Source organism: Octopus sinensis, linkage group LG6 (genome assembly GCF_006345805.1).
Source record: "Octopus sinensis linkage group LG6, ASM634580v1, whole genome shotgun sequence".
In the NCBI taxonomy this organism is placed as follows: domain Eukaryota; kingdom Metazoa; phylum Mollusca; class Cephalopoda; order Octopoda; family Octopodidae; genus Octopus; species Octopus sinensis.
This window is the reverse complement of record NC_043002.1, coordinates 24,674,859-24,702,735: the sequence shown is the minus strand read 5'-3', so window position 1 is coordinate 24,702,735 and position 27,877 is coordinate 24,674,859. Positions and strand designations below refer to the sequence as shown.

At 35.7% G+C, this 27,877-nt stretch overlaps 1 protein-coding gene across 2 annotated transcripts in view; it reads right to left on the bottom strand.

Annotated features, from left to right (window-relative positions):
* Nucleotides 1–1,346: 1,346 nt before the first annotated feature.
* The window catches only part of LOC115212780 (transmembrane protein 132E), a 193,691-nt gene continuing 167,160 nt past the window's right edge, over nt 1,347–27,877 (bottom strand). For both annotated transcript variants that reach the window (XM_036503731.1, XM_029781467.2), the window contains 6 exons: nt 19,933–20,128; nt 15,168–15,311; nt 14,057–14,262; nt 10,515–10,779; nt 8,128–8,319; nt 1,347–5,108 (listed from right to left, as the gene is read on the bottom strand). In XM_036503731.1, the coding sequence (XP_036359624.1) occupies nt 3,870–5,108; nt 8,128–8,319; nt 10,515–10,779; nt 14,057–14,262; nt 15,168–15,311; nt 19,933–20,128 (2,242 nt within the window). In that variant the 3' untranslated portion in view covers nt 1,347–3,869. The remainder of the gene's footprint in view (nt 5,109–8,127; nt 8,320–10,514; nt 10,780–14,056; nt 14,263–15,167; nt 15,312–19,932; nt 20,129–27,877) is intronic.

Here is a 27,877-nt window from a genome sequence, read left to right as displayed (position 1 = left end):
AATAATAATAATAATAATAATAATAATAATAATAATAATAATAATAATAATAATCGTTATCATCATCATCACCATCATCACCATTTAATGTCCTTACTCCATGCTGGCATGAGCTGGACAGTTCAAGAGGATCCAACAAATTAAAGGACTGCACTGCACTGTACCCTAATGTCTGATTTGGCATGATCTTTGTGGCTGGACGCCCTTCCTAACATCAAACATTTTACAGTGCATGAGTATCACCAAACAACTATTGAGGTCACCAAACAACTTGCAACAATGAAGGGTCTAAAGGAGGAGAGAAAGAGCAAGAATGTGGTGATTTTAGGCAAAGTGATGAGAGAGAACAAAATATGATAAAAGGAATAGGTTTATGGCTGTGAGCTGATGGTAATAGAGAGAGTAAAATAAGAAATGAAATAATAACAATAATAAAAATAATTATTATTTAATATTATTTATTATATTCTGCAACAATATCTGACATAAACCTGCTATCTCACTCATGTCCTGACTGAGTGCCTCAGCTCATGTGAGTGAGACATGTACAAAATGATTTACTTTGTAAAGCTACATTTAAATATTCCATTGTTTGCTGCATGCAGTCAACATGAAACCCATGGTATGGAACAAATAAACATATTGCCACGTTTACCTAAACACATCATGTAAGTGTTTATATTTATTAAAGTACTTGTATATACATTAACACATACACATGCATATAAACATACACCCAAATGCATATATATATATATATATATATATATATATATATATATATGTACTTACATACACGCACATATACACTCACACACACATATATATATCTTATATGTATATATATATATATATATATATATATATCTGTGTGTGTGTGTGTATGTGAGTGAGAAACAGAGAGAGTGAGGGATATTTGTGAATATTTATATTATGGCTTTCATCATCATCATCATCATCATCACCACCATCATCTTCACAACTATATAAATGTTATAACAAGATATAACAAAAACTTTTATTTTTCTGTTTGTTATTGTGATTATTATTATTATTATGATTACAACTATTCATATCATTATTATTATTATTATTGCCCTATTAAAGATAACACACCAAGCACCCATATAGTTGGTTTTTCCTTTTTTTTTTCTTTTGCTTTATACAGTCTGAACACATGTATATATATATATATATATATATATATATGTTGAAGCTGCAATCAAATTTTGAACAAACACGTGTTATATAGTTACACATATGAACTATGTTGCTTATATTTATATATGAGTGTACTTTTGGAAAGGTATGAATGTCACAACATCATAAATCTCTTTTTTGTTTTCCCACTATAAATCTGAAGCCACCCACTTCTGTATAGAGGAAACTACCCCACCATATACACACAAGCACAAAATATACACGCACACAAACACACACACACACACAAACACACATGTACATATCGATATACATACATATACATATCTGTGTGGCAGCTTTCATCTCTTCAGTCACTCTCCTCATCCTCCTCCTCCTCCTGCCATTTATTGACCATCCCCTCATCACCATCTTTATTATGACTGCACAGGTATCATACACACATACACGTGCACATACACACACACATGCAGACATATGCCCAATCATTCAAGAGTGGTCTCAATGGGTCCAGGTCATGTGACCAGCATAAGAGGAGTCAGTGTTGGAGGAAAGGGAATAATTATGGAGGAGTCGTAATAGTTTGAACGTTTGCATCTGTGTTTCATTATGCACTTGCATTTGTGTGTGCTTAACAAACAGTTTCTCTTTGCTGCCTAAATGCTTCATATTTACAACAACAACAAGAACAACAACAACAATATTAGATAACTGACATTGTCACAAGGCCACAAATTTGCAGGAGAGAGAGAGAGAGAGAGAGAGAGAGAGAAAGAGAGTATATGTTAATTAATCGAATTGACTTGACTCACATCCCACCCCAATAACTGGTTTGTCACTTAGTTTATGGATTCTCCACCCCTACCCCACCCTGGGTAAACAAAAAAAAAAGTTGGCCCCAGTAAGATTTGAACACAGAATGTAAAGGGAAACATAACTGAATGCTAATTAAGCATTTTTTTTCTGACACTCTATCTTCAATTCTTTCCATAACTGAATGAGGATGATAATAATAATAATAATAATAATAATAATAATAATAATAAAGATATTAATGATGATGATGATAGTGGTTTCAAATTTTGGCACAAAGCCAGCAACTTTGAGTGGAGGTGGGTGTTAGTTGATACCATCAACGCCAATACTTGAGTGGTACTCTATTTTATAGACCCCAGAAGGATGAAAGGCAAAGTTGACCCCAGCGGAATTTGAAGTCAAAATGTAATGAGTTGGAAGAAATACCATTAGGCATTTTCGTCCAACACAATAATGATTCGGAAAAATTCATCACTGCTGAGGTCAATAATAATAATAATAATAATAATAATAAAGTTGTTGTTAACAACAAGTGATGATGATGATGGTGATAATGATGACAAACATCAAAAAAAAGAAAAGAAAGAAACGATAAAAATCAAGGATCAAGCATGGAAAAGAGAGGAGAGACACAATGTTGCCATGGAAACAGAATTATGGCATAATTACTCCCGTTTTCTTTCTTTATTTCTGTTTTTGTAGTAGTTGTTATAATTGTTGTTGTAGTAGTTGTATTTTGCTTTAGTTGTCGTTGTTGTACTTATGGCGGCAGATGTTGTTGTAGTTGTGATCATTGCTGTTGTTGTTGTTGTTGTTGATGTTGTTGATGTTGTGAGTGTCTGAGTGAGGCAGAGGTTTTGTTATTTAGGGTTACACTGGAGAAACTAGTTGTAGAATTCATGTCTCAACACCACAGCTTTTCTCCTTTGACATAATCATACAACACAAATACAAACATACACACACACACACATATGCATGCCAGAATTGAAACGTCATACTGTTATATTCAAACAAACACAAACATGAATGCAGCAACATGGGTTTTTTTTTAAAAATTTTTTCTTTCTTTTTTTTGAAATGAAAAATAAAGAAATTTGTTCATTTGGAGAGAAGTTTTGCTGTGATAAACCATCTTTCTTAGGGCCTCAAAATTCTAGACTTCCCAGTCCAATATTGACAAACACACAAAAAACAAAAAGAAAAAAATTAGAAAAGCAAAAAAGAAAATATACAAAAAATATCTATCTATATTTGTGTATGAGTGTGTGTGAATGTATATATGTATATTTATGTGTGTGTCTGTATTTGTGATTTTATTGATGTTGTGCATGTTAATTTGTGTATGTGTATATGTATGGTTACACTCAAGTATAGGTCCTTCTCTGTTCACAGTTATACTCTTCCATGTAATGAACAGGAATATTGATTAACATATATATATATATATATATGTATATATATATATATATATATATATATATATTCATAGGCCTGTGGGTGGAAGTCATTGATGCACACACTAGCTCTGTGTGTGTTCCTTTCAATCTGTTCAGTCTGGTGAGTGTACAGCTATTTGTCACTGATATAGCTGCAAGCTGTGTGTTTGTGTGTGTGTGTGTGTGTGTGTGTGTGTGTGTGCATGTGTGTGTGTGTGGTTATACATGTCTATAAGTCAGTCTTCGTTCTTCAGATTTAATAAATCCATTCAGTGTGTTGAGCCCATTGCTCGGAGAAAACATCGTCACTAGAATTATCGAAATAACAAGGAAAATGGAAGCTGTGTACGCAGAAAGTGCTGCTGTATACACAGGAAGAGCTGCTGTGTACACAGGAAGTGCAGCTGTCCATTGCAACACAAGACAAAGACAGGAAAAACAAATAACTGATGTTTAGGCAGTTGATTCTTTCAGATTGTCCAGGTAATCTCGAAACTGCTCATAAGTAAGCCCCATTGCTTCGTAATCCCACTCTGGAGGGGCATTATGATGGTTACTATGACTGTCCGTACTAACTCCTGCTGCCCCTGTTGCACCTTCAGTAGGCATAGGGTTGGCTGTGATGCGGATGCTGCATTCAGATCCCATGTACGTAGACACAGTACTATTGCGATTGCTTCCACTTCCGCTGCCGCCCCCGGCGGACGTGGCAGCGGAAGAATTGGCTGATGCAGAGCCAGCTGACCTGGTGCTCTCTGTACCACTGTACAGGCGAGCACGCATCTGGTTCCCATTGAAGTCCTCCTCAGGCATCAGAGTCTGAGAGCAGCGCGTATTAACGGCATTCCGCTCCAGTGTTGCTTGACCGACCCACACCCAGTCACGGGCACTCGACACAGGCTCTGTTCCACCACACATGTCTTTTGGTATTTGCTTGCGGCGATAGCGTACAGTGAAGACAACACAGTTCACTGTAAAGACAATGATTGCCATGCAGAAAACAGCCAGCAGGACATACATGACAATCTCCAAGGCAGAGAGTTCTGGTGCTTTCACTACTTGTTGCAGCTGAGGTGCAGATTTTGGTCTCATTCCATCAACATTGTTATTGTTATCAATAAGGAAGTCTTGTTGCACATGTTGTTGTTGATTCTGCTGCTCTTTATATTGGAATTGTCGGTGGTCAGCCACTTTAGGAATTTGCTTAATACCACTTTTGATGTTTTCATAGTAGATTTTGTTATCTTGAGCACTGATGTCAATAGTGGGCACAGAAAATGAAGTCTGGGGAGACGATTTTTGGTTCCAGCGGTCACTAGCACGGTTGTCATAACGATTAACTCGGTTGTCAAAGCGACCTGCTCGGTTGTCATAGTGACTATCTCGCTGCAGTTTGTCAAGGTAGCTTCGTTCATTAGTAAACTCAATGTTCATGTGAAGAGTTTTTGAGACAAGTGGTAACATATTTTTCTTGAAACATCTATGTCCAAGTCTAAGGGAGATGTTCAACTGACCCTCACCTGGGCCTGTAGCAATTACAGTTGGTTGATAAGGCAAACCAAATGGTCGAGGGATTTTCAGCACTTGCCGATTAAGTGAAGAAATTTCTAGCTTGTAATCTAATGGTGAAATATATTTTAGAGGAACAACTGTCTTATCTGTAAATTGCACAGCGATGTCCAACAGGGCTTCCTGGAATATAAAACAGAAAAATTTTATTTAAGACAATAATGATAATGAAATAGAAATATGTTTTACTAGCAGCATAGCCCGGCGTTGCCCGGGTATGTAAGAGTCCCTAGTAGGCAACGACTAATCCCAATCTAGTTCTTTCCCTCTAGGGAATGAAGGCGCATGTATAGGTTGCAATGTCTTCTCTTCACTCGAATACTTCTATGTATACGATGTTCCTAGCTGTCTCCCAACAGAAAAAGTGTTGCATATAAAAAGCTTAGATTCTCGACCCCATGTCGAATTTATCGATTTTTTTCAGAACTGGGGAAACTTTTCAAAATTTTCGCTGCGTTAGTTTTGAATTATGACATTGGGCTATGTGTGTGTCAAGTTTCATCAGAATCGGTTGAAAGCCGTGGTCAGGGTGAGGGTACAACCTGACAGCCACACAGACACACAGACAGACAAACTGCCGTTTATATATATAGAGATGACTGAAATAAAATGAATCATTCTATGAATAACTGAGATCTATAAGGCTTGTTTTATTTGTTGATGTGCCTGATGGAGCACACTTTACAATCAGTACTTCAGACTAAATTAGCCAAAATGGCTTTTCCCTTTTGTAAGACATATCCCCCCCTCTCTCTCTCTCTCATTACATACATACATACATACACATATTGGGTCATCCCGTAAATAATGCGATTTTTCAATACTTCTTTTAATTTTTTGAATTAAGATAAAGTTTGAGTTTAAAAGTTCAAAGTAGACTAAACCTTTCATATCCCACCAAATAGATAACAACACCATATGTGAGTGAAGATCTTTTTTTAGCCTGAGGTACCAGTGCTTCTCTCCCTACCCACTGTCTTCAGCACTTGACATTTTTATAGAGAACCCATTTCTCATCACCAGTCACTATTTAGTCGAAAAAAAGTTCATTACTGAGATATGATAGCAAAGAAGAGCATACATTCATTCTCTGCAAGATTTGGAAAGTTTGTGAGGAACCCACTGACCCAATTTGCAGACTTTTCCAATGGCACGCACGTCGATGAATGGTTGAATGACTAAATTCAAGCTTCTCTGCTAGTTCCTCAACGGTTATGACGGGATTTTGTTCCACTAGGGTTTGCAGGACATCCTTGTCAAGCTCTACAAATCTTCTAGGATGAGGCTTGTCTTCTAGGCTGTAGTTTCTGGCTCTGAATTTCTGGAACTACCACTAATTATCTGATCCGCATATACTGCAATATTATTCCTTGCATTTTCCATTGCGTTGTTGCCTTTATTGAACGCATAAAGCCAGATATGCTCCTTTGTCACTTCCACTATAGCTTTGAAAAAATAATTTTTTAAATCAAACTGCACTCTTCAAAACTTGCACTAGGTATAAGGACAAGGTAACGTTGTTACCTGCTTTTATAGGAAGTTGATGCAGGTAGTTTATCCTGTCTCCCTCCAACTTATAGTTTGTGCAATTGAAAAAAACCACATTAATTATGGGATGCCCCAATATATAATGTAGGATGCCCCAATATATAATGACAACCCATTCAATCCATATCAGCATAGAATAAATGGCTTCTACAGCTGGATGTCGTTTCTAGTGCCAACCACTTTACAGAGCATACTGGGTGCTCTTTTTGTGGTATCAGTAGTAGTGAAAATTACTTTGTAACTTGCAAAGTTAAGGGTCTAAAATGGTCCTATAATTGAGGAAGGTTAGAAGTGGAAGAGTGCAATGATTATGGTCAAGTAATGAGGGAGGGTAAGTAAGATGAGAGGAACAAATTTATAGATTGTGATAGGTTGGTGGTAGTAGAGAGAGTAACAAAGTAACAGAGTGGGTACTAATTGGAGGAGGGAGTATGGCAAGGAACACGGGGAAAGAGAAGGGGTTAGAGCCAGTATTATCCAGAAAAAGGACACAGTACAAAAGGTATAAAGATGGGTTGTTTAGTGGGATGGGAATCAAGGGTTATTGTACATTATAAAGGTGAGTATGGACAGAGAATGTAATGGAAAGGTGACAGGAAGGGAATAGTAGATTAGGGGTAGAGAAGAATTCTGAAATTCATTGAAGTAGAGAGGTGTAGGGTTTGTAGGAGTAGGCCAGAGGAGGAAAGATGAATTGTGCGTGAGGAAGCAGAGAAGCTACAGTGATGGGGTACATAGGGAGAAAATGAAACAGTTTATGAGGGAGTAGTGTGTGAGTGGTGTGATAGCAGAGTGTCAATACCATAAAAGCATCCAAAATGAAGAGGCAATGAAGAAAGGATGGTGAGAGAGAAAGGTTCAGGGGGAAAACAGTGGGTGGGTGGCTGCAGCAAGTATACTGATATACATACATACATATAAACTTTAAACAGCTGTCAGAAGATTGTTAACTCATTGACATTAAGCTATATGTAGTGCAGTTAGTTACACATTTTCATAATTCATTTAAACTATATTTCCTGTACTCCTATTCTGGATCTATTTTACTATTATCACACCAATAATATCATGATCTACCTCCACTCAATTTACCACCAGCAACCATCAATTGTCCATAGCATTTTCACTTACATCTACTTTAGTTACAATTCACAACCATCACATGTCCATACCACTAGACATACTTCTACTGTAACTACCATCACATGACCATACCATTGTGACTTACCTCAACTGCAACAACCATCCTTTACCATTACATGCACTATACCCCTACTAGAAACTATCATCACATGTTCATACCACTATGACATACCTCTACTGTGGCTACCATCCACACCATTGACTTACTTCTATATCTATGATTCTCTCTAATCACATGTCCATACTGCTATGACTTACCTGTACTTGAAGTGACTATTCACTACCACTACTTCAAATCACCATCATCTAACTTTCTCTGTTATGGCTACCATCATATGTTCTACACCAATGACTTACCTCTGTTCTAGACATCCATCTCTTACAACACTCTTACAACATTTCATCCAACCTAACACCACAGCAAATGTTGTAACAATACTGATAAACATACCTGGAATTTAGTTTTCAGTTGGTTGTTGACATGAACAACGGCCAGAATAGTGGTTGGGTCATTTAGTGCAGCTTCTCTAATCTCAAGGCTTATGTCTGTCACTGTGTTTATGAGCAAGCGCTGAATGGCAACTTTGTCTTGACCAACTCGTATTTCTTTAGCAGCCATAACTCGGCTTGTTGGTGATAATACCTGTTGATAGTTAAGTAAAATAGGTAAGGTTAATGAAATGTTTAAATGTCTGAGATGTAGTGTTAATATCATTTTTTGGATAATTTACTTCACTTTTAGAGATGAAAAATGTTTTAATATTTACAGTGTTGGTGTCATGGGGAAGTGTATCTAGTACATTCTGTAAAAGGGTTATTTTTAGGAAGGGCATTCAGCCATAAAAACTATGTCAAAACTGAGATGACTGAGTAAGATGTTGTCCTCTGGCCTGTCTAACCCAAGTCAGAATGGAAAACAGATGTAAAATAATGGTGGTGGTGATGGTATCTGCTATGTTTCAATCAGTTTGATCTTACATTGTTATCAAGTGTTTTATTCTTGGTTGAGTATGTAGCATATGTATCAGTAGTCTAGTGAATAAGGGCGTTAGTATATTTAGTTTAGAATAAAGTTTGAAGTTCAAATCCACTCTGGTACTATATACACATCTAGGAATAAAATGCCTGATGACACTCCGAAAGAAATCAAACTTAATGATACATTGTGTAGATATAAATATTAAAGATGTTTCATTTTAAAGATGATGTTAATAGTCCAAAAAATTGCAAATGTATTAGGTGAGGTTGCATTAGTGAAAAATTCTTCATAGATTTTCTGTTCATATACGTAGAGACACTTTACCATTTAGAACATACAGAATATTATTATAATAAACTTGAACTTATATAACATCATATAATAATAATTTTTTTTTTTACTTGTTGCAGTCATTAGACTGTTGCCATACTGGGGCACTGCCTTCAAGAATTTTAGTCAAATGAATCAACCAGAGTCCTTATTTTTTGAAAAGCCTTATATTCATTCTCCTAGTCTCTTTTGCTGAACCACTAAATTACGAGAACTTAAATACACCAACATCGTTTGTCAAATGATGGTGAGGGACAAAAACAAACACAAAGATACACACACAGATGTATGTGTGTGATGGGCTTTTTTCAGTTTCTGTGTACCAAATCTACTCACAAGGCTTTGGCAAGCGTGAGGCTACAGTAGAAAGACAGTTGCCCAATGTGCCATGCAGTGGGACTGAACCTGCAAACATGTAGTTGGGAAGCCTGTTGGGATGCCTGTGCTGTTATACAACTTTATATAATATAAATATTATATATTACATTCATCACGGAGTGGTTGGCGTTAGGAAGGGCATCCAGCCGTAGAAACACTGCCAGATTTGACTGGGCCTGATGAAGCCTTCTGGCTTCACAGACCCCAGTAGAACCGTCCAACCCATGCTAGCATGGAAAACGGACGCTAAACGATGATGATGATGATGATGATGATTGTATATTTACACTTTATTTCAATTAGAAGTACAAAAGAAGATGATGCAAAAATGATTATAACTAGTGTTCCCTCCAAACTGTGCATTTGTACAAATACACATTTTTTTAATAACTAATGTAGAAATGAATAAATAAGTTTACACAAGGCTTTTCAAGATGAAATCAAAATTTTTTTTAATTGAAAGTATTTGAGTGATGCTTACTCACATGGATGCACACATACTTTGCAAAAAAAAAAAAAAGACATTTCTGCACACAGTCCACAGCCAAAAATTGTCTTCCAATAAAAAAAATTGGAATTTATTTGGAAAGTCCCCATCCATGGTTCTTAGCATTAGCCAGGAAATCAGTTGCACCCACCATCTCATTGAGAAGCTAAAGATGTTGAGTAAAATAGACTCCAGTAATGACTCAAAAAACTTTGAAGCTACTGATTGGTACAGTATAGTCCTGGAAGAGATACTGCTAGTTCTTGTGGACAATAGGTTGCAATATTACCATGGAAAGATGCTGCTACAGTTGATGGGCGACATATCAAAACAGATATGGAGGATATAATGTCAGGTAGATTCTGCCATGACCTGAAATCCATTGCATAAACTGTCACTCTTCTTAGACAGTAGATATAATATTTAGCCTGGTTTAACACCAGTACTTGGCTGTTGAGTGCTTTAGTGAAGTGCATTCTGATGCAAGCATCCAGACAGGATACCCAGATTATTCCTTCCTTTTCACCACTAGCTTCGTGCATCCTTTTCTTTGATTAAGCCCCAAGAAAATAAATAAAATAAATTAAAGAGAGAGGAGTAATCACTGACAAAAAGTTAATGTGAAATACAGAGTCATCTCCCTTGGATTAATATAGCTGCTTACTTGAATTTCTGTCAAGCCTGGGTTTTTGCCCATAATAATATTCCCGCTTAAGGAAGCGATGTGGGAGTCAGACAAACGTAGACGGTCCTTCAACATTTCAGTGACACGGAAGTAAGTCTTCTTGCCCGTGTAGTACTGCAGCCGACCATTTTCTAGGACACAGAAGCTAGCGTAAACATCAACGGTTGACTGTTGGTAACGCAGACGACACATATTTCGTGTTGGGTCATCCATTCCAAGAATTTTGTCCCTCTTCTTACGGCGACTGCAACACATGGAAAATAAATAGATAAATAAAATAAGAAATGGTAAAATATATGAATCACTGATTTTCGTAAACCATTAATTTTCCTTGGCATTGTCCTTACATTACAATATTAGTGAGACATCATGAGAGAGGGAAGGAGGGGATTTATGAATATTTCTAATTTTAGATACAGGGCCACTCATTCTGAGGGAGAATATAGTCGATTAAATTGACTTCACTACTTGACTGTTTGTTTTTTTGTCGACTTTGAAAGAATGAAAACATTGACATTATCTGAATTTGAACACAGTTTGTAATTAAATGCTGCAAGGGATTTTGATCAATACTCTTTCAAATCTACCATCCACTACACTGGAAGCAGTCTATAATACTAAAACAATCTGGTTGCAAGACTCTGGTTTGTACTCTTGTAAACAAAGCTGAAAGAGTTGACTAAATTCACACCAGTATATTACTGGGAACTATTTGATTGAGCTTAGAGGTAATCTGAAATGAGGATGTATCAGGACAAAGCTGTAAATTGTAAAGTATTTATTCTAATGATCTATTACAACCAGTTGGATATACCTGGACGTTATGGTATATGGGAACCCTGAAAGACTCCAGAAGCAAAAGTCTTACAAATATATTGATTGAGTTGTCTGATAAATTTGTCCATTCCTTTTTTCCATTCGTTTTAATCTGTTCCAATGTTATTTGAATTAACACAAACACTACTTTTATCATAGTTTTATAGGATTTTTTTTGAAGCTCCATTCTTCCAACTTTTGCTTACTGTATTTTAAATTTAAACAAGTTTTACCTTTTTTCAGACATATGGCAGATGGAATGCCAAGCAGAAAGAAACAAAACAAATTTATCTGACAACCTAATATCTCAGATTATGTATCATCATCTTCATCTTATCTAAAATGCTTCCAATTACAGTTCAAATAACAATTTTCTGGTGTTGGGTTTGTTCACCAGAAGAAAAGGAAGTGTTCATAAATTTTGTAGATCATCCTAGACAGGTGAAATTCATGTGATTAATGAGCAGTTTGTACTTCTATAGGTTAATGTGGATAGATGGATAGAGAAAATTCCAGTGTTTTTAGTTTTTAGTGAGATTTGTAGGAAGGGGAGAGACAACAGAGATGAAGCAAAAGAGGAGAGACAGATAAAAACTTCTGTTGAACACATGCTTTCTATCTTGGCTTCCAAAGAATACATACTTTCTATCTGGACTTTCACTGAACACATGCTTTCTAACAGAGTTGTTAATTAACATATACTTTCTATCTTAAACTTTGGATTTGATCATATATTTTACAACAATACTAAAGTTGTTTTTATATTTAGAATTTATTAATTATTTTAGAATTTATATTTAGAATTTTTGAAATCAGCATTATGACTTAGCAGAGTTGTCTGATATAATAAGTAATTCAATTTGATACATAAACAATGTCGTGTTTGGGAAATTATACTTTTGATTTCACATTCTGCCAAAGTCAACTTTAATCTTCATTCTTCCAGGATAAATAAAATTGGTGTTGGCAGTGGTATCATTGTTGTCATCACCACCATCCCCATCATTAATAATTAATAACGTATCAAACAATTTAATATTTTGGAACTATATTTGTCTGGCAAATGGCTTTTTTTTATTAGTTGGTCAGGAGAAAAGAGAACATCTATGATCCCTTTTTCAAGGCTTCTCAGACTGGTGGGAGGCAGAAAAGTAGCCTCAAACTTGAAGCCTAACTTGACTGCATGAAACAGACAGGATTGCACTAAAGGTACTCAAGGCCCAGCTGGTGATGTAAAACCAGGCAATGGATTAAATCTACCATCCAATTAGACCACAGTGGGATTTGAACTCAGAAAGCAAAGAGTTGGAGAAAATACTGCATGCCAACTTGTTTAACACTTCAAGGTTTCCATTAGTCCACTAACCTCAACCAGTATACTTCATATATTATATATTGCCCTGGAGAGAATGAAAAACTAAGTTGATCTTCGTGGGAATTGAACTCTGAATGCAAAACCACAGAGGGTTTTGTCTAACACTAACAACTCTGCCACTGAAATCATTGCATTGTAGCAGAGTTTTGCTAGTCATTTAAAACACATATAGCTTTACGTTCACTTTTGTTTTATTTTCTAATAATATTATGAAATGAAACAAAAAGTGATGTTTGTTTTTGAATAAAATATAAAAAAATGGTCTATGTGTGTTATTAATGACTACCATGGCTCTACTATAACACAATAATTTAACACAATGTTTAGGATCACAAGAATGTGAGGAAATTAAGAGTGGGGTGTGTGTGAAAGAGTCAGTGGAATACAAGATAAAAATGAGGTACAGTTAATGTGCTGTTAGAAGTAGAGAAGAGAGGAAGTATTTAATATTTAAGAGGAAGTGTTTCATCATGAGAACACCTGATGAAGTATTCTACATGAAACACTGCATATTACTTCATATCTGAATAAACAAGCATATTGTAACATAGTGTAAACATATTTGATGTATATTAATACATTTCTAGTTAGCATTAAAAAGCTAACAAGTTACAGATAGTATCTCTGAATGATTTAATATAATAAATAAATAAATAACTAAATAATTCTGTTTCTATGCCAATAAATGTATTATAATTTGTGATTGTTCCACCACTTCTTTGGCACATGTTGTGAAGTCTATACTTTGCTAAAGAAATCAGGATAATACCAAAACATGTCTGGAGTTGTCTATCATACTTGAAGAATGTAACGATAATATTGATCATTATTATTTTCAATATTTTCTCCTTGTGAAATGTGAAGGTGGCAAGGAATTCTGGACTCATTTAACATCACTTCAGTCTCCTAAGTTGAAAATAAATACCATCTGAATACTGGTACAACATTATCTCCACCCCACAGTCATATCTTCAATGTTTTTCTGAGTCAAAGGAGGGAGGGCTTAGAGGGTATTTATATCAGCTCCTGACTATACAAGCACCTAAATTAATTAGTGAAAACATAGTACATGGAAGCAAGTCATACTCATTTGTGAGTATTTGCTATGGTTCTGGTTCCTCATCACATATCTATTTCTAATTAACATCTCGTTATTCCCAGCATTTAGTATATTAACACTTAACTGTTGTTTTTCATATGGATAGAAGAACATAGGTTTACTTAACCGAAGTTGACCTGAAGCTAAGCAACAATAGCAACAACATACACACATACACACACTGAGAAACATCAAATCAATTGCCAATAAAAAGAAAGTGTGGTAACTTACAGCAAGATGCGGTCCTTTGTCACTTTCCATCGTTTGATCTGACTGAGTTTGTTATCTGACAACTGGATGTTGAGTCTTTCATCTGGCATCCACACTGTGACATGTGTAAAGGCAACCAGCTGCCGTGACTTGGCAATTACTGTGACATTGCGTGACCCAATCTTCTCTTTGCCATCAACATAGATGAAGGAACAGTTCCGAGAAACCTGCAAACAAACAACAATTATTATTATTATTATTATGATTATTATTATTATTACTACTACTACTACTACTACTACTTATTATCAATAAGGTGGCAAGCTGACAGAATTGTTAAAATGCTTAGTGGTATTTCTTCTGGCTCTCTACATTCTGAGTTCAAATTCTTCAGAAGTTGACTTTGCCTTTCTTCATTTTGGGGTCAATAATATAAGCACCAATCAAGTACTGGGGTCAATATAATCAACTCCTGAAATTTCAGGCCTTGTGCCTATATAAGAAACAATTGTTGTTGTTGTTGTTGTTTTTAATAAAGGTGACAAGCTGACAGAATTGTTTGCCTATCAGACAGAATGCTTAGTGCTGTTTCTTCAGTCTTTTTACATCCTGAGTTGAAATTCTGCTGAGGTTGATTTTGGTTTTCATTCAAATGATGTTGATAAAACAAGTACCAGTTGAGCAGTGGGGGGTCAATGTAATTGACTTCCCCAACTTCCCTGAAATTGCTGGCCTTGTGCCAAACTTTGACACCATTATTCTCTCAAGGAGGCAACCAGGTAGAATCGTTAATGCAATGGGCAGAAAATGATGGTAGTCATGAGTGAAATGATTTTGACCATAGGTCTGCTTGATAAGAGCCAACAGGAGTCTAAACAACAATAACCTCAGACTAACGAGGGCGATTTCTTGACTAGCTAGAAACAAATTCAATTACTCTATCATCTTAAAAAAGCAGACACATTGGGTTAATGCAATTCTGGATTCACTATGTCTGGAAACAAAAAAAAGCAGGAAAGTCATGGCTGGAATGCCTTTGACCATATGTCTTCTGGGTCAGGGCTGAAAAACAATACTGATAATTACAGTCATTAGAGAGGGTTGACCATCAAGAAAACCATTCTCCAAATACCTTTAAGACGTTATCATTGCTTGAATGACAAGATGTCAGCCATGTGACATCATGGATGCTCCCTTCTTTGTTCACCACAAATATCTGTAATGGGTAGATTTGTGTTCGACCAGTGAGGGATGCAACGTTCATTATCTCAGTCACCTGAAAAATGGAGAGAAATATAGAAAATTTTTTAAAATTTCAATTAAAAATATTTTTAAAAATTAAAAAAAAGTGTTTACACTATTAATTATGACAAGGGATTTCTGAATCATAGTGAAATTATAGTAAACGGGATGTACAAAATAACTTCTTACTTCCCATCCTCCCATTTAAAAAATATTGAGCAAGAGTGGCTGTGTGGTAAGTAGCTTGCTTATCAATCACATGGTTCTGAGTTTAGTCCCACTGCATGCTACCTTGGGCAAGTGTCTTCTACTATAGCCTCGGGTTGACCAAAGCCTTGTGAGTGGTTTTGGTAGACGGAAACAGAAAGAAGCCTGTTGTATATATATATATATATATATATATATATGTATGTATGTATGTGTATATGTTTGAGTGTCTGTGTTTGACACCCCAACATCGCTTGACAATCGATGCTGGTGTATTCATGTCCCCGTAACTTAGTGGTTTGGCAAAAGAAACTGTTAGAATAAGTACTAGGCTTACAAAGAATAAGTCCTGGGGTCGATTTGCTCGACTAAAGGCAGTGCTCCAGCATGGCCACAGTCAAATGACTGAAACAAGTAAAAGAGTATTCCTGTCTGGTCTGTTAGAAAATGCCAGAATTTCTTATTGCAGTGTTTCTTTAAATGAAGGAACATGGGTTCAATCAGTAAACAAGGTTCCAGTAGGCCATTAGTACATGGTGCATTGGGCTTGAAAGTATTGAAAAACAAAACTGACTGGCTAGATTTGAAAGCAGAAGCACGAGGTCATGGATTAAATACAAGAAAACATCTGTTCCATGTTCACCTCAGCATCACACACAAGGTAAGAACTTAAATTACAACTTCAGCCCAAGTGGACAATAATCTGCTTGATAGAGTCAACTGGGACTTTCAGGATGAGAATAAGTCCATGTTTAGAAGAAATAAAAGAAAAGTTTCAATTTTCAGACAGTTGTAATGTATGAGTTGATGATCTGACTTGAACTTGTTTGGTGGCATTTGCTTTCAAATGAAGATCTGTAATGGCATTTATGATTATTTTATCTCTTTTATTTTTATGTTTATAATTTTAAAGTACATCCTTTAACATAAACTTATGTTTAAGACAATTCAAAAATTCTTAGGAAAAAAAAAAACAAGTGTAATATTCACCCTTTACTGTTCAAATTTCTTTGTCAAATATAATGTTTATTTATTTACATTGTTTTGAATTAATCATGCATAATCTTTTAGCTTCAAGACAGGTAGAATAATTGGGCTGCATATGGCCAGATTAAACACTAAAGGTCGAAACAAAATTAATAATATACTAAATACACAAATTATAAAGACCACCTTTTCAAATCATCAAAAACTTCAAACAGCCAGAATTTAAAGAAGACAAAGATTAATGCATTAAATAGTTTAAAAGTTGTAGGAAGTGTTTGAAAATTTGTGATGAAAGTATGATGTGGAAAACTTAGAAGCGTTTATAAGTAATTTATTTAATATGTTTGCAGTTGCACAAATGTGTACATCTATATTTTGCTTTCTTTTGCATTTACATGATGAACTTGTTTTGTGCAGAATCATTTTACATTTGAAGACATCCTACCAAGGATAGTAAAGTGCAAGCTGAAAATAGCCTTTTGCTTTTTTCAATCAATCCATGATTGCAGAGTTTTGCTGCAGATTCATTAGCTCATAAGCTGTAATCCAAATGTCTGCTTGAAAACACTGCTTTTGAAATAATAATTTGAAGAGAATTCTCTCCATATCCCTGGTCTTGTGACAGAAGATTTTTTTTTCACTCTTCATAAATCAATATTGGCACCATCAGTGCAAGATTCATTGCAGTACAACCTACAATCAAACTGCACCACAACAATCTATCAGTTATGGGGATATCTGACATGGAGAACTGCAAATTCTTTGATAAGGTGTAGTACTTTGTCCTTCATCTTGCAATAGTATCACTTCCTTAAATATGAAAGCTGATCTGTTGTCTGATTCAGAGAAAGCCTGAAAAAAAAAAAGTCATTGCTTTGCATGTTGTCTCTCCTAAACTCAAAGCAGTGCAGCTATAGGAATTTGTGGTTTCTTTCCCAGTTTTTAATGAGAACCAAAATTCTGGCTCTGCATCTGTAGTCAAATATAAAATTACTCAGAAATATTACTACACCTGCGTCACATTCCAAGACATACTTGCATTAAGTTTTGGCTATTTGGAGTTTTCAATGATTCAGGTGTACTGTCTTTATAATTCATGCATAATATCATATAAACTTTGTTTGATATTGCAGTTGATTTTTTTTTTTATCTTAAGCATTTTTAATTATCTCTAAATTAACTTGATATTAACAGCTTCACTGGCATCGTAAATACTTATAAATACCTTATAAAGACAAAAGATTCTTCTTTGAAAGTAAATGTCACCAAATATGTACAGACTATTAACTCTAATGTTACAGAAATTTTTTAATATTGTCACCATCTTCTTAAACACAGCTCATTACAACAGCTGGTCTCATATACCTAAATATTGGGTTCATTGCCCACTGGAGTTGAAGACATAATTTAGATCCTTACCTTTAATGGGAAACCACAAAGTAAACTTTTGCACCAGTTTGAAATGAAAATTAAATTTTGTCATAGTTCTATATTTAAGAGATGAGAAATTATGTACACTATTTACATTTGACAAATATTTGTCCTCATCTTGTTTGTTGCTTGCACAACATTTCAACTGATATACCCCCAGCCTTCATCAGGTGTCTTGGGAAAATTTAAAACCTGGGTTCTCATTCCTAAGGTATTTTTATATATTATTATTATTATTATTATTCAGGTCACTGTCTGGAATCAAACTCGGAATCTTGAGGTTAGTAACCTGCACATGTAACCACTATGCCATATGCCTACGGGCATATGGCATAGTGGTTAAGAGCGCAGGCTACTAACCCCAAGACTCCAAGTTCGATTCCAGACAGTGACCTGGAACGCCGCCGCCGCCGATGACAACGACAACAAATACCTTAGGAATGAGAACCCAGGTTCGAAATTTCCCCAAGACACCTGATGAAGGCTGGAGGGTATATCAGCCGAAACGTGTTAACAACAAACAAGATGAGGACAAATATCTGTCAAGTGTAAATAATATACATAATGAAATTTTGTCATGTCCAACATCTCACTATTTTGTCCAGTTTTGAAAAGTTTCATCTTGTTTTTTTTTTGGTACACTATATCTAGTCTACTCCAGTATTTTCCAGCAAATTTCCTTCCTATATACCCAAGCTTAAACTCATCCAGTGTCTCCCATTCAGTTCAGTCAATGCAGGTTATACTCAAGGATTTACGGTACTACTCAAGTCCAGCACTCCTTTGGTTACAACTACAAGGGTTCCAGTTGATCTGACCAAACAGCCTGCTCAGGAAATTAACATGCAAGTGGCTGAAAACTTCATTAATTTGTCGATGGAGTGATGACTAAGCCCTCCACAGACAAGCACACCATTAATGGAGTTTTCAGGGAGATTCAGCATGACTCAGAATGTGACAAGGCCAGCCCTTTGAAATACAAGTACTGTAAATCCTCGAGTATAGCCCGCCCTTGAGTATAATACGCAGGGGATTTTTAGGGGGCTGTACCTCTGAAAAACCAACACTACTCTTGAAGAATCTTTGCACCCTTTCCTCTTTATGTTTCCCTTACTCTTCACCATTATGTATCTTTGTGGTTTATCCTGTACTGTATACCATACACGCACTTTAGCTAATGTTACTAACTTTCTTTATTTAATTTATTGATGCTTCCTTTGGCCCTTTTCTTATTTTACCCTTTCCCAATTAGTTCTAGTGTACCTGGGCACTGTATACAATAAGTTTATTATCATCATTATCATCATCATCATCATCATTATAATTATTATTATTATTATTATTATTATTATTATTATTATTATACTCAGTATTATCTAGACCTATCCTATTTAGTCTTGTCCATTCCAGCACCAGGCATTCTATATAATTTAGATTTGTGAAGTTATATTTCGCATTCACCAGCTTTATCTAATCTAATATCTCTTTTACTCTTTTACTTGTTTCAGTCATGTGACTGTGTCCATGCTGGAGCATCGCCTTTAGTCGAGCAAATCGACCCCAGGACTTATTCTTTGTAAGACTAGTACTTATTCTATTGGTCTCTTTTGCCAAACTGTTAAGTTACGGGGATGTAAACACACCAGCATTGGTTGTCAAGCGATGTTGGGGAGACAAACACAGACACACAATATATATATATATATATATATATATATATATATATATATATATATATATATATATATATATATATACATATATACGACGGGCTTCTTTCAGTTTCCGTCTACCAAATCCACTCACAAGGCTTTGGTTGGCCCAAGGCTATAGTAGAAGACACTTGACCAAGGTTCCACGCAGTGGGACTGAACCCGGGACCATGTAGTTCGTAAGCAAGCTACTTACCACACAGCCACTCCAATGCCTGTTAAATATCATTTAATATTATATAATCTTTTCTCCTAGAATGTCTTGTAGTGTCCAGTTTATATACAAAGTTAGTTAGAAAAATGAAAGGCACAAAATACCTTGAGAACAGGCACAAGTTTCTTCTCTTCAACAGATTGAATATTAATTTTGGTGAGAAAATTTTTGTTTGGAATAAAGTGATGTTCTCTGGCCTTGCTATCAACTTCATACTCCACACTCCAAATGATGCGACCAACTTCAAAACCAGACAAATTATTGTCAACCTGCAGTTTCCATTTGAAGATTTCTTGTGGCCTGCAACAAAAGAATATGTGGATATATCAATATCATATACAGAGGAAGAAAGAAGGAAGGTAGGGAAGCATGTCACCATATATGTACATAACATTTTTGAGGATTACTCATGGATTAATTCACGAATACAATTTTGTGCTAAAACATTAGATGATATATGGAAGAAAATAAAGAGTGGCATGAAAAGATAAATGTTAAAACGATGGCTGTGATAATGGTGGGGATGTATGGTGCCTACATTTCCATCTCTTACTCATTATGTTCCTTGACAGCATCCATATAATGTTACTCCTTCTTCAGGAACATCTCATTTAATTCTCACCCTCTCTTTTAGCAAAGGGACTATGTTACATCTGACTCCTCACTCTTCAGTCATAACATCCGTTGAACAAGAGACTGCATCGGATCTGAGTGTATCTGATATATATTGTCATGTTGTCTCAGTTTCTGTCTCTGACTACAAACACCTTGTGGTAAGTGCCTGCTACTATAGCCTTGAGCCAATCAAAGTCTTGGGAATAAATCTGGTACATGGAAACTGAAACAAGCCCATTGTATGCACACTTGTGCATGCGTGTTTGTGCCTATGTGTACTCTTGCATTGACATCATGTTATGCTTATAGACAAGCATCATTGTCATGCAAACAATACTGTTTCTTTCCAGTCTTCTTTGAAGAACACGTCCAGTTATGGAGAAATATTACCATGCATAGAAATAGGTGAGAGTTGGCAACAGGAAGGGTATCTGGCCATAGAAAATTTGCCTCAACAAACACCATAGCACCCATGCAAGCAGGGAAAATTGGTATATAAGCAAATGATACTGACGATCTATCTATCTATCTATCTATATATAAATATATATATATATATATATATATATATATATATATATATATATATATATATATATATATATATATATATATATATACATATATAAATACACATAGGGTGGTGAGCTGGCAGAATCATTAGCACACCAGGTAAAATGTTTAGTGGAATTTTGTCCGTTTTTATGTTCTGAGTTAAAATTCTGCACAGGTTGTTTTGGCATTTCATCCTTTCAGGTCAATAAAATTAAGCACCAGTTGATCACTTGGGTCGATGTAATCAACTTACCCCTTCCCCTAAATTGCTGGCCTTGAGCCAAAATTTGAAACCAATATACAGGGTGCGATGGGTAAATTGTCACCATTTTATGTTTTAAATTTTGCGTATGTGCATGGTTTGTTTCCGATTTTGTCAATTACACATTACAGTAGAGTCAGAGGGGCACTGTCTGTGGGGAAAACAGCATCATTATGCAATTAACTCTGTCAGAAATTTGGAAATGACATGCTGTACTGCTTGACATTCGCACTGGAAGCTCCAATATGAACATTTCAGAATATTTGGGTGCCAATCTAAAGAAAGTGCAATCTGAGGACATGTACTGAAAGTGATAAAAATCAAACATCCAGTCAACATCATGGTGTTTGGAGTGATCACAAGTGATGGCGATATTATACCTCCATTCATCTTCCCACACAGCCTCAGATTCAAGATGGAGGCCAACATCAAGTGCCTGGAGGAGATAATGCTGCCCTGGGTCAAGAGGGTGGCTGCTAGAAGACTCTATGTCTGGCAACAGGACTCTGCACCATGCCACAAGCAGGAGAATCTAGTCATGGCTGTCAGACTATTTCTGTGACCACACCACCCCTAATATCTGGCCACCTAACTCCCCAGACTGCAACCTGCTTAATTATTATGTATGGGGTGCAGTTGAGTGAGGGACCAACAAAACTACTTGTAACACCAAAGATGAACATGACAAAGATGACATGGATTATGGCAGCATTCACCAACTTAAACAGGGAGACCATTCAGAAGAGTTGTGGGAGATTCTGAAGTCATCTGGAGGCCATGGTTGAAGTCAATGGCGATTTTATTGAATAAAATTTTGGTAAACTTATGTAATTTTGGTAAATATATCTGTTAAAATGAGATGTCAATTTTATTTTCATTTTTGCGTAATTCAGACAATATATTCACCGCACACTGTATATACACATGCACACATATAAAAAAAGATAAAAGGTCCTTCTGATGTCATAGGTTCATAAGGTTGGTTTCTCAGAATCTGTGGAGTATATATATATATATATATATATACCCCTGCCCTGAATAGGACACAGGTCTATCACAAGCTTACTCATTTTTGCCAGATGAGTCGACTGGAGCAATGTGACATGAAGAGTTTTGCTCAAGAACACAATGCATTGCCCATTCAAGAATCAAAACCACAATCTTTCAATCATGAGTGTAACATCCTAACCACTAAGACATGCACCTCTACATATACAATTATATTTAATATGAATGTGTGTGTGTACGTATCTATCTATAAATATATATATAAGTATATATATGCAAAATACATACACACACACACACACATATATATATACACACACACACACATATATATATAAATACACACACACACACACACACACATATATATAAACATGCATGCATGTTTATATACACATGTATACACACACATATACACACACATACATACACATGTCATCTTCATTCCAGTTGGTGCAAATTTGGCTGCATGTTTGAACTGTCACTTTCCTACCGGATAATCTTGGATTCAGTCCAACTGTCTGTCTGTCTGTATGTATGTATGTATGTGCTTGTGTTTGTTACTTTATCTTGACATCACATGATACTTTGTAAGCAAGTGTCAATATCACACAAACAGCATTAATACATTTCCACTCTTTCAAGGGGAAATATTACTTTTTATGAAACAGGTGAGTATTGGCAAAAGGAAGGGCATCTGGTCATAGAAAATTCACCTCAACAAATTCTGTCCAAACCATGCAAGCATAGAAAAGTGGATGCAAAAATGATGATGACGATAATGATATATGTATGTTTGTATTACACACACACACACACACAAAGACTCATACGTATATCAATGCTACTATAACTATTCTGGGACTTCAATGGCCTGGAGCTAATAAAATCTAATTCTAGCAGAAACACATATTGACTAGTGGAGGCTTACGATAGAAATACTGCAGCTGCTATTGCAGCTATATGTATGCTGCTGCAACTGCTACTACTACTGCTACTGCTACTACTACTTCTACTATTACTACTGTCACCACTACCACCATCACCACCACAATTACTATTGCTACTACTAACACCACCATAGTTGCCACTACTACTACTACTACTACTACTACTACTACTACTACTACTACTACTACTACTACTGTCATCATAACTAACTTAAACTGCCACCACCACCACTGTCTCTATCATATGAGATAATGAGATCTGAGAGATATAGTGTACATTTTCCGAAAAATCCTATTTACAGCAAGGAAATTATGATAGAAATTGATGTGTGTGTATGTGTGTGCCCGTTGGTGATAGTTTGTGTAGTGGTGTGTGTGTGTGTATGAATTTGGGTGCATAGTGATGATGTATGTGTGTGTTTGTGAGTGTGCGTACGTGCATGCATGTAGTGATGGTGATGTGTATATGCATGGTTTTTTGTTTGTGAATGATTGTGAAAGTAGAAGTAAATGTATGTGTCATGGTATGATTGTGCTGTGTGTGTGTAAGTGTGCATGCAGTATGTGTGATAGTGCCAGTGTGTGAGTGTGTTCATGTATTATAGTAGTGTGTATTGAGGTGGTGCTCAGCATGTAGTTGTTATTTTGCACCAGGACAGCCCCAATTGAACATACCTCTCAAAACATTCCAACTGAGACCATCCCATTTTACTTATGCAGAGGGCTCCCAGGTTTAATTTATCCATGTCCTTTGCTAATATGGCAGGGTATGATTTGAGGAAGATTTGGCTGCTATTTCTAGTGAGCCAAACAAGCATACATTAGCAGTGTGTAGTGGTTGTGCAATACATAGTGTGAGGTATTGGTGTTGTGTGGTTCTATGTAGGGGTGTGTAGTGGGTGGTGTGTGGCATGCAGAGATAGTACATAGTTTGTGGTAGTAGTTTGGAGTGGTGTGCAGTTGTGTGTGGTCATGATGGTAGCTTGTGAAGTGGCATGTGGCAGTGGTGCGTGGAGTGGTATGTAATGGTGTCAACATGTGGAGCAGTGTGTGTTGGTGGTGATGGCATGTAAAGTGGTACATGGTAGTGGTATGTGGAGTGGTTTGCAGTAGCACCAGTATGTGTAGTTGTGTGCAGTGGTAGCACATGGAGTGTCATGTGGAGTGATGCATGGTTGTGGCATGTGGTGGCACATGGAGTGGTGATGTGTGAAGTGATGTGTAGTGGTGCACAGAGCAGTGTGTGGTGGTACATGGAATGGTATGTGGAGTGGTGTGTGGTGGTGGCAGGTGGTATGAAGTATAGCACAGGTGTAGTGGCTGTGATGCGGTATGTGTTGGTGATAGCGTACAGTGGTAGAAGTATGTAGAGTTGTGGTGATGGCTCATAGAGTGGTCTGTGGTGTAGCAGTGTGCAGTAGTGGTATTGTAGTGGTAGTATAGTAATATGGAGTCCAGTGGCAGAGTGATGTGCAATAAAGTGTGGTATATAATGGTGGCGTGTGGTGTATATTAATTGTGTATAGCAGCTGTGAATAGTGGTATTAAATGGTATGCTGCTATGTAGTGCTTGTATGATATGTATAGAGGTGCAATAGAGTGGGAGGAGGGTGCTTGTTTGTAGTCAAACTGTGTAGTGTGTGAGTGTATGTAGTGGTATCTGTGCATGTAAGGATGTTTGTTGTTTGTGTCTGTGTATGTATTATGTTTGAGTGTATCATCCATGGACAGCTTAAATAAAACTGGATTATTCCATGAGAGGATTAAGGAGATGAAGACATGAAGAGAAGATGGAGAAAAGATTGAGATAAAGCAATAATAAAGTGACAAATATGAAAATACAGAACAGCTTTGGAAACAATGTGAGAGATAAGGTGGGAAGTTGTATTATTCAATACAAGGTCTATCACATTAACCCTGATGAAATGAATGAGCTCAACTATAGGGCCATCATTTTTGTATTACAAAGAAATCAGAGTTGATCTCTTCAAGTATATATGAGGGGATGCTGAAAAGTTCCTGGCTCTAGATAAAAGAAAATATAGGAGGATCAGTTAATCATGATTTTATTGAATATATTCCCCTCTCACATTCACACACTTATTGCAGCAGTCCTTCAATTTTCCTAAGACTTATAAAAGAACTCAGAATGCTGGGCCTCTAACCAGGCCTTTTATGATACCCTTAAAACCAAGAACTTTATGGCATTCCTTCGAATGTGTGTGTATTTGTTTATATATGCATGTGTGTCTGTGTGCCTATGTGCATGTGTAAATGAGCTTTTATTTCCCATTGCTTTCACATGTAAGTGCTGACTGTAAACAAAAGATCCATCATTCAAGCAGATGGTGTCCTTGGCTTGCAATCACTGTAAAAGTATGCTTTGGCTGTTCACTGTTCAATAGGCAGGGGATAAATGTCACGTTTGGAAACAGGTCAGGGTTAGTATCAGGAAGGGCATCTAACTGCAGAAAAGTCTGCCTTATTGTAGTCTTATCTGCCCCATAAAAGCATAAAAAGGTGGACATTAAAAAACAATAACGGTATGTATGTATATAAGGAAGTTAAAAGTTATGGCCAGTCATAGAGTGACCATTGGTTTTGCACCTATAAGGTGCTTAGCAGTATAGGTGAAGCACTTTATAGATATGAAATTAATAGTCACTCTATTATTGGTCATAATTTTTAACTTCCTAAAAATATATATTATTGCTCTAACATTTTAGAGTGTGCTTCTTTTTGGGATATATGAACTACTGAGGATGTATATATATATATATATATATAAATTATATATATAAAACAAATGAGTGAAAGAGAAAATGGAATTCACAAAATTCCTTATTAATCATAACAATTGTTTCAACCCAAGTCGTATATATATATATATATATATATATGTGTGTGTGTATATATATATATATATATATATACAATAATCCCTCATCATATCACGGTTAACCTATCACGGTCACCTATTGTGGTTTATTATTTAAGATTACGTTGGTTCCCCCTTGATGTTGTTTTGCATTTATAATAAAATAAATATACACAAATTATAAAAATAATAAAAAAAAACTATACAGTACAATACTGTTTCTACTTCATGGATTTTCGCCTATCATGGGGGTGCTGGTTTGCAATGTAACATCTGTGATAGACGAGAGATTACTGCATATCTATGTACAGGGTACGGTGAATGAATTGTCAGCTAAATTACGCAAAAATGAAAATAACATTGACATCTCATTTTAATAGGTGTATTTACCAAACTTACATAAAGATATCTTGAAATATTAAATAGGAAAACTATTCAATAAAATTGCTATTGGCTTCAACCATGGCCTCCAGACGACTACGGAATCTCTTGCAACTCTTATGGATGGTCTCCTTGTTTAAGTTGGTGAATGCTGCCATAATCCTTGCCTTCAGTTCATCTTTGGAGCTTCCAGTGTGAATGCCAAGCAGTACAGCATGTCATTTCCAAATTTCTGACAGAATGAAGTGCATCATGGTGCTGTTTTTCTCACAGACAGTGCCCAACTGACCCTACTATACTGCATAGTCAACAAAATCAAAAACAAACAATACACATGTCCAAAATAAAAAAAAAATCAAATGGCAACAATTTACCCATTGCACCCTGTATATATATATATGTATATATATATATATATACAAAATTAGAAAAAAAACACCTTTTATCAATTCAAAATGAACAATTAAATTACATATAATAGAAATATTAAAATTTTAATAATTTTAATATTTTTAATTTTAATATTTCTATTATATGTAATTTTCTAGAAGGTGTAATTTAATTGTTCATTTTGAATTGATAAAAGATGTTTTTCTTTCTATTTTTTTAATATATATATATATTATATTGTGTGAAATTTGATTTAGTATTTCTAAATTGAATTTTTTTTTCCCCTGTAAGTTTGGATTTATATTCCCTCAAATAATAATTAATATATATATATATATATATATATATATTCATGTTTTGCCTTTATTAACAATTACAATATGGAAGTGTTATTCATGGTAGCCATTTAAAGAGTACAGAAACCTTTAATAAAATAAAAGTGAACTTAACGATATATGTGTGTTTTAAATTATGATTTCCTCCGCTATGTAATTGCTTCAGCTTCAGTAAATGATAGGAGAACAAGTCTCTTGACAAGTAAATCTCTGAGTCAAGATGTTGTTTCAAAGAATCTTAAATGATAACATACTTATTGTTGTTAACCTTTACAAGATGGCTGCACTACAAAGAACACACACACACACACACACACACACACACACACACACACACACACACACACAGATACTCTCTCTCTCTCTCTCTCTCTCTCTTCTCCTCTCACACAGCTCAAAATTAAATAGACAGCTCTCATTATACCATTCCTACTGTGCAGACTACTGATGAGTAAAATGCCCAATAGGTTAAATCATCAAAAAACTGTACAAGGCATCATGACTACTAAATTATTAGATCAAGTATCTAAATGCATCAAATGACTTTATTTTCTTTCTAGCAATCTTTCAGAAATGATGGCATCCATTTGCTTTTGATCTCTCTCTCTCTATCTCTGTGCGTGTGCGTGTGTGTGTGTGTGTGTTCATAATTCAGTGAAGGGAAGCCAGGATTTA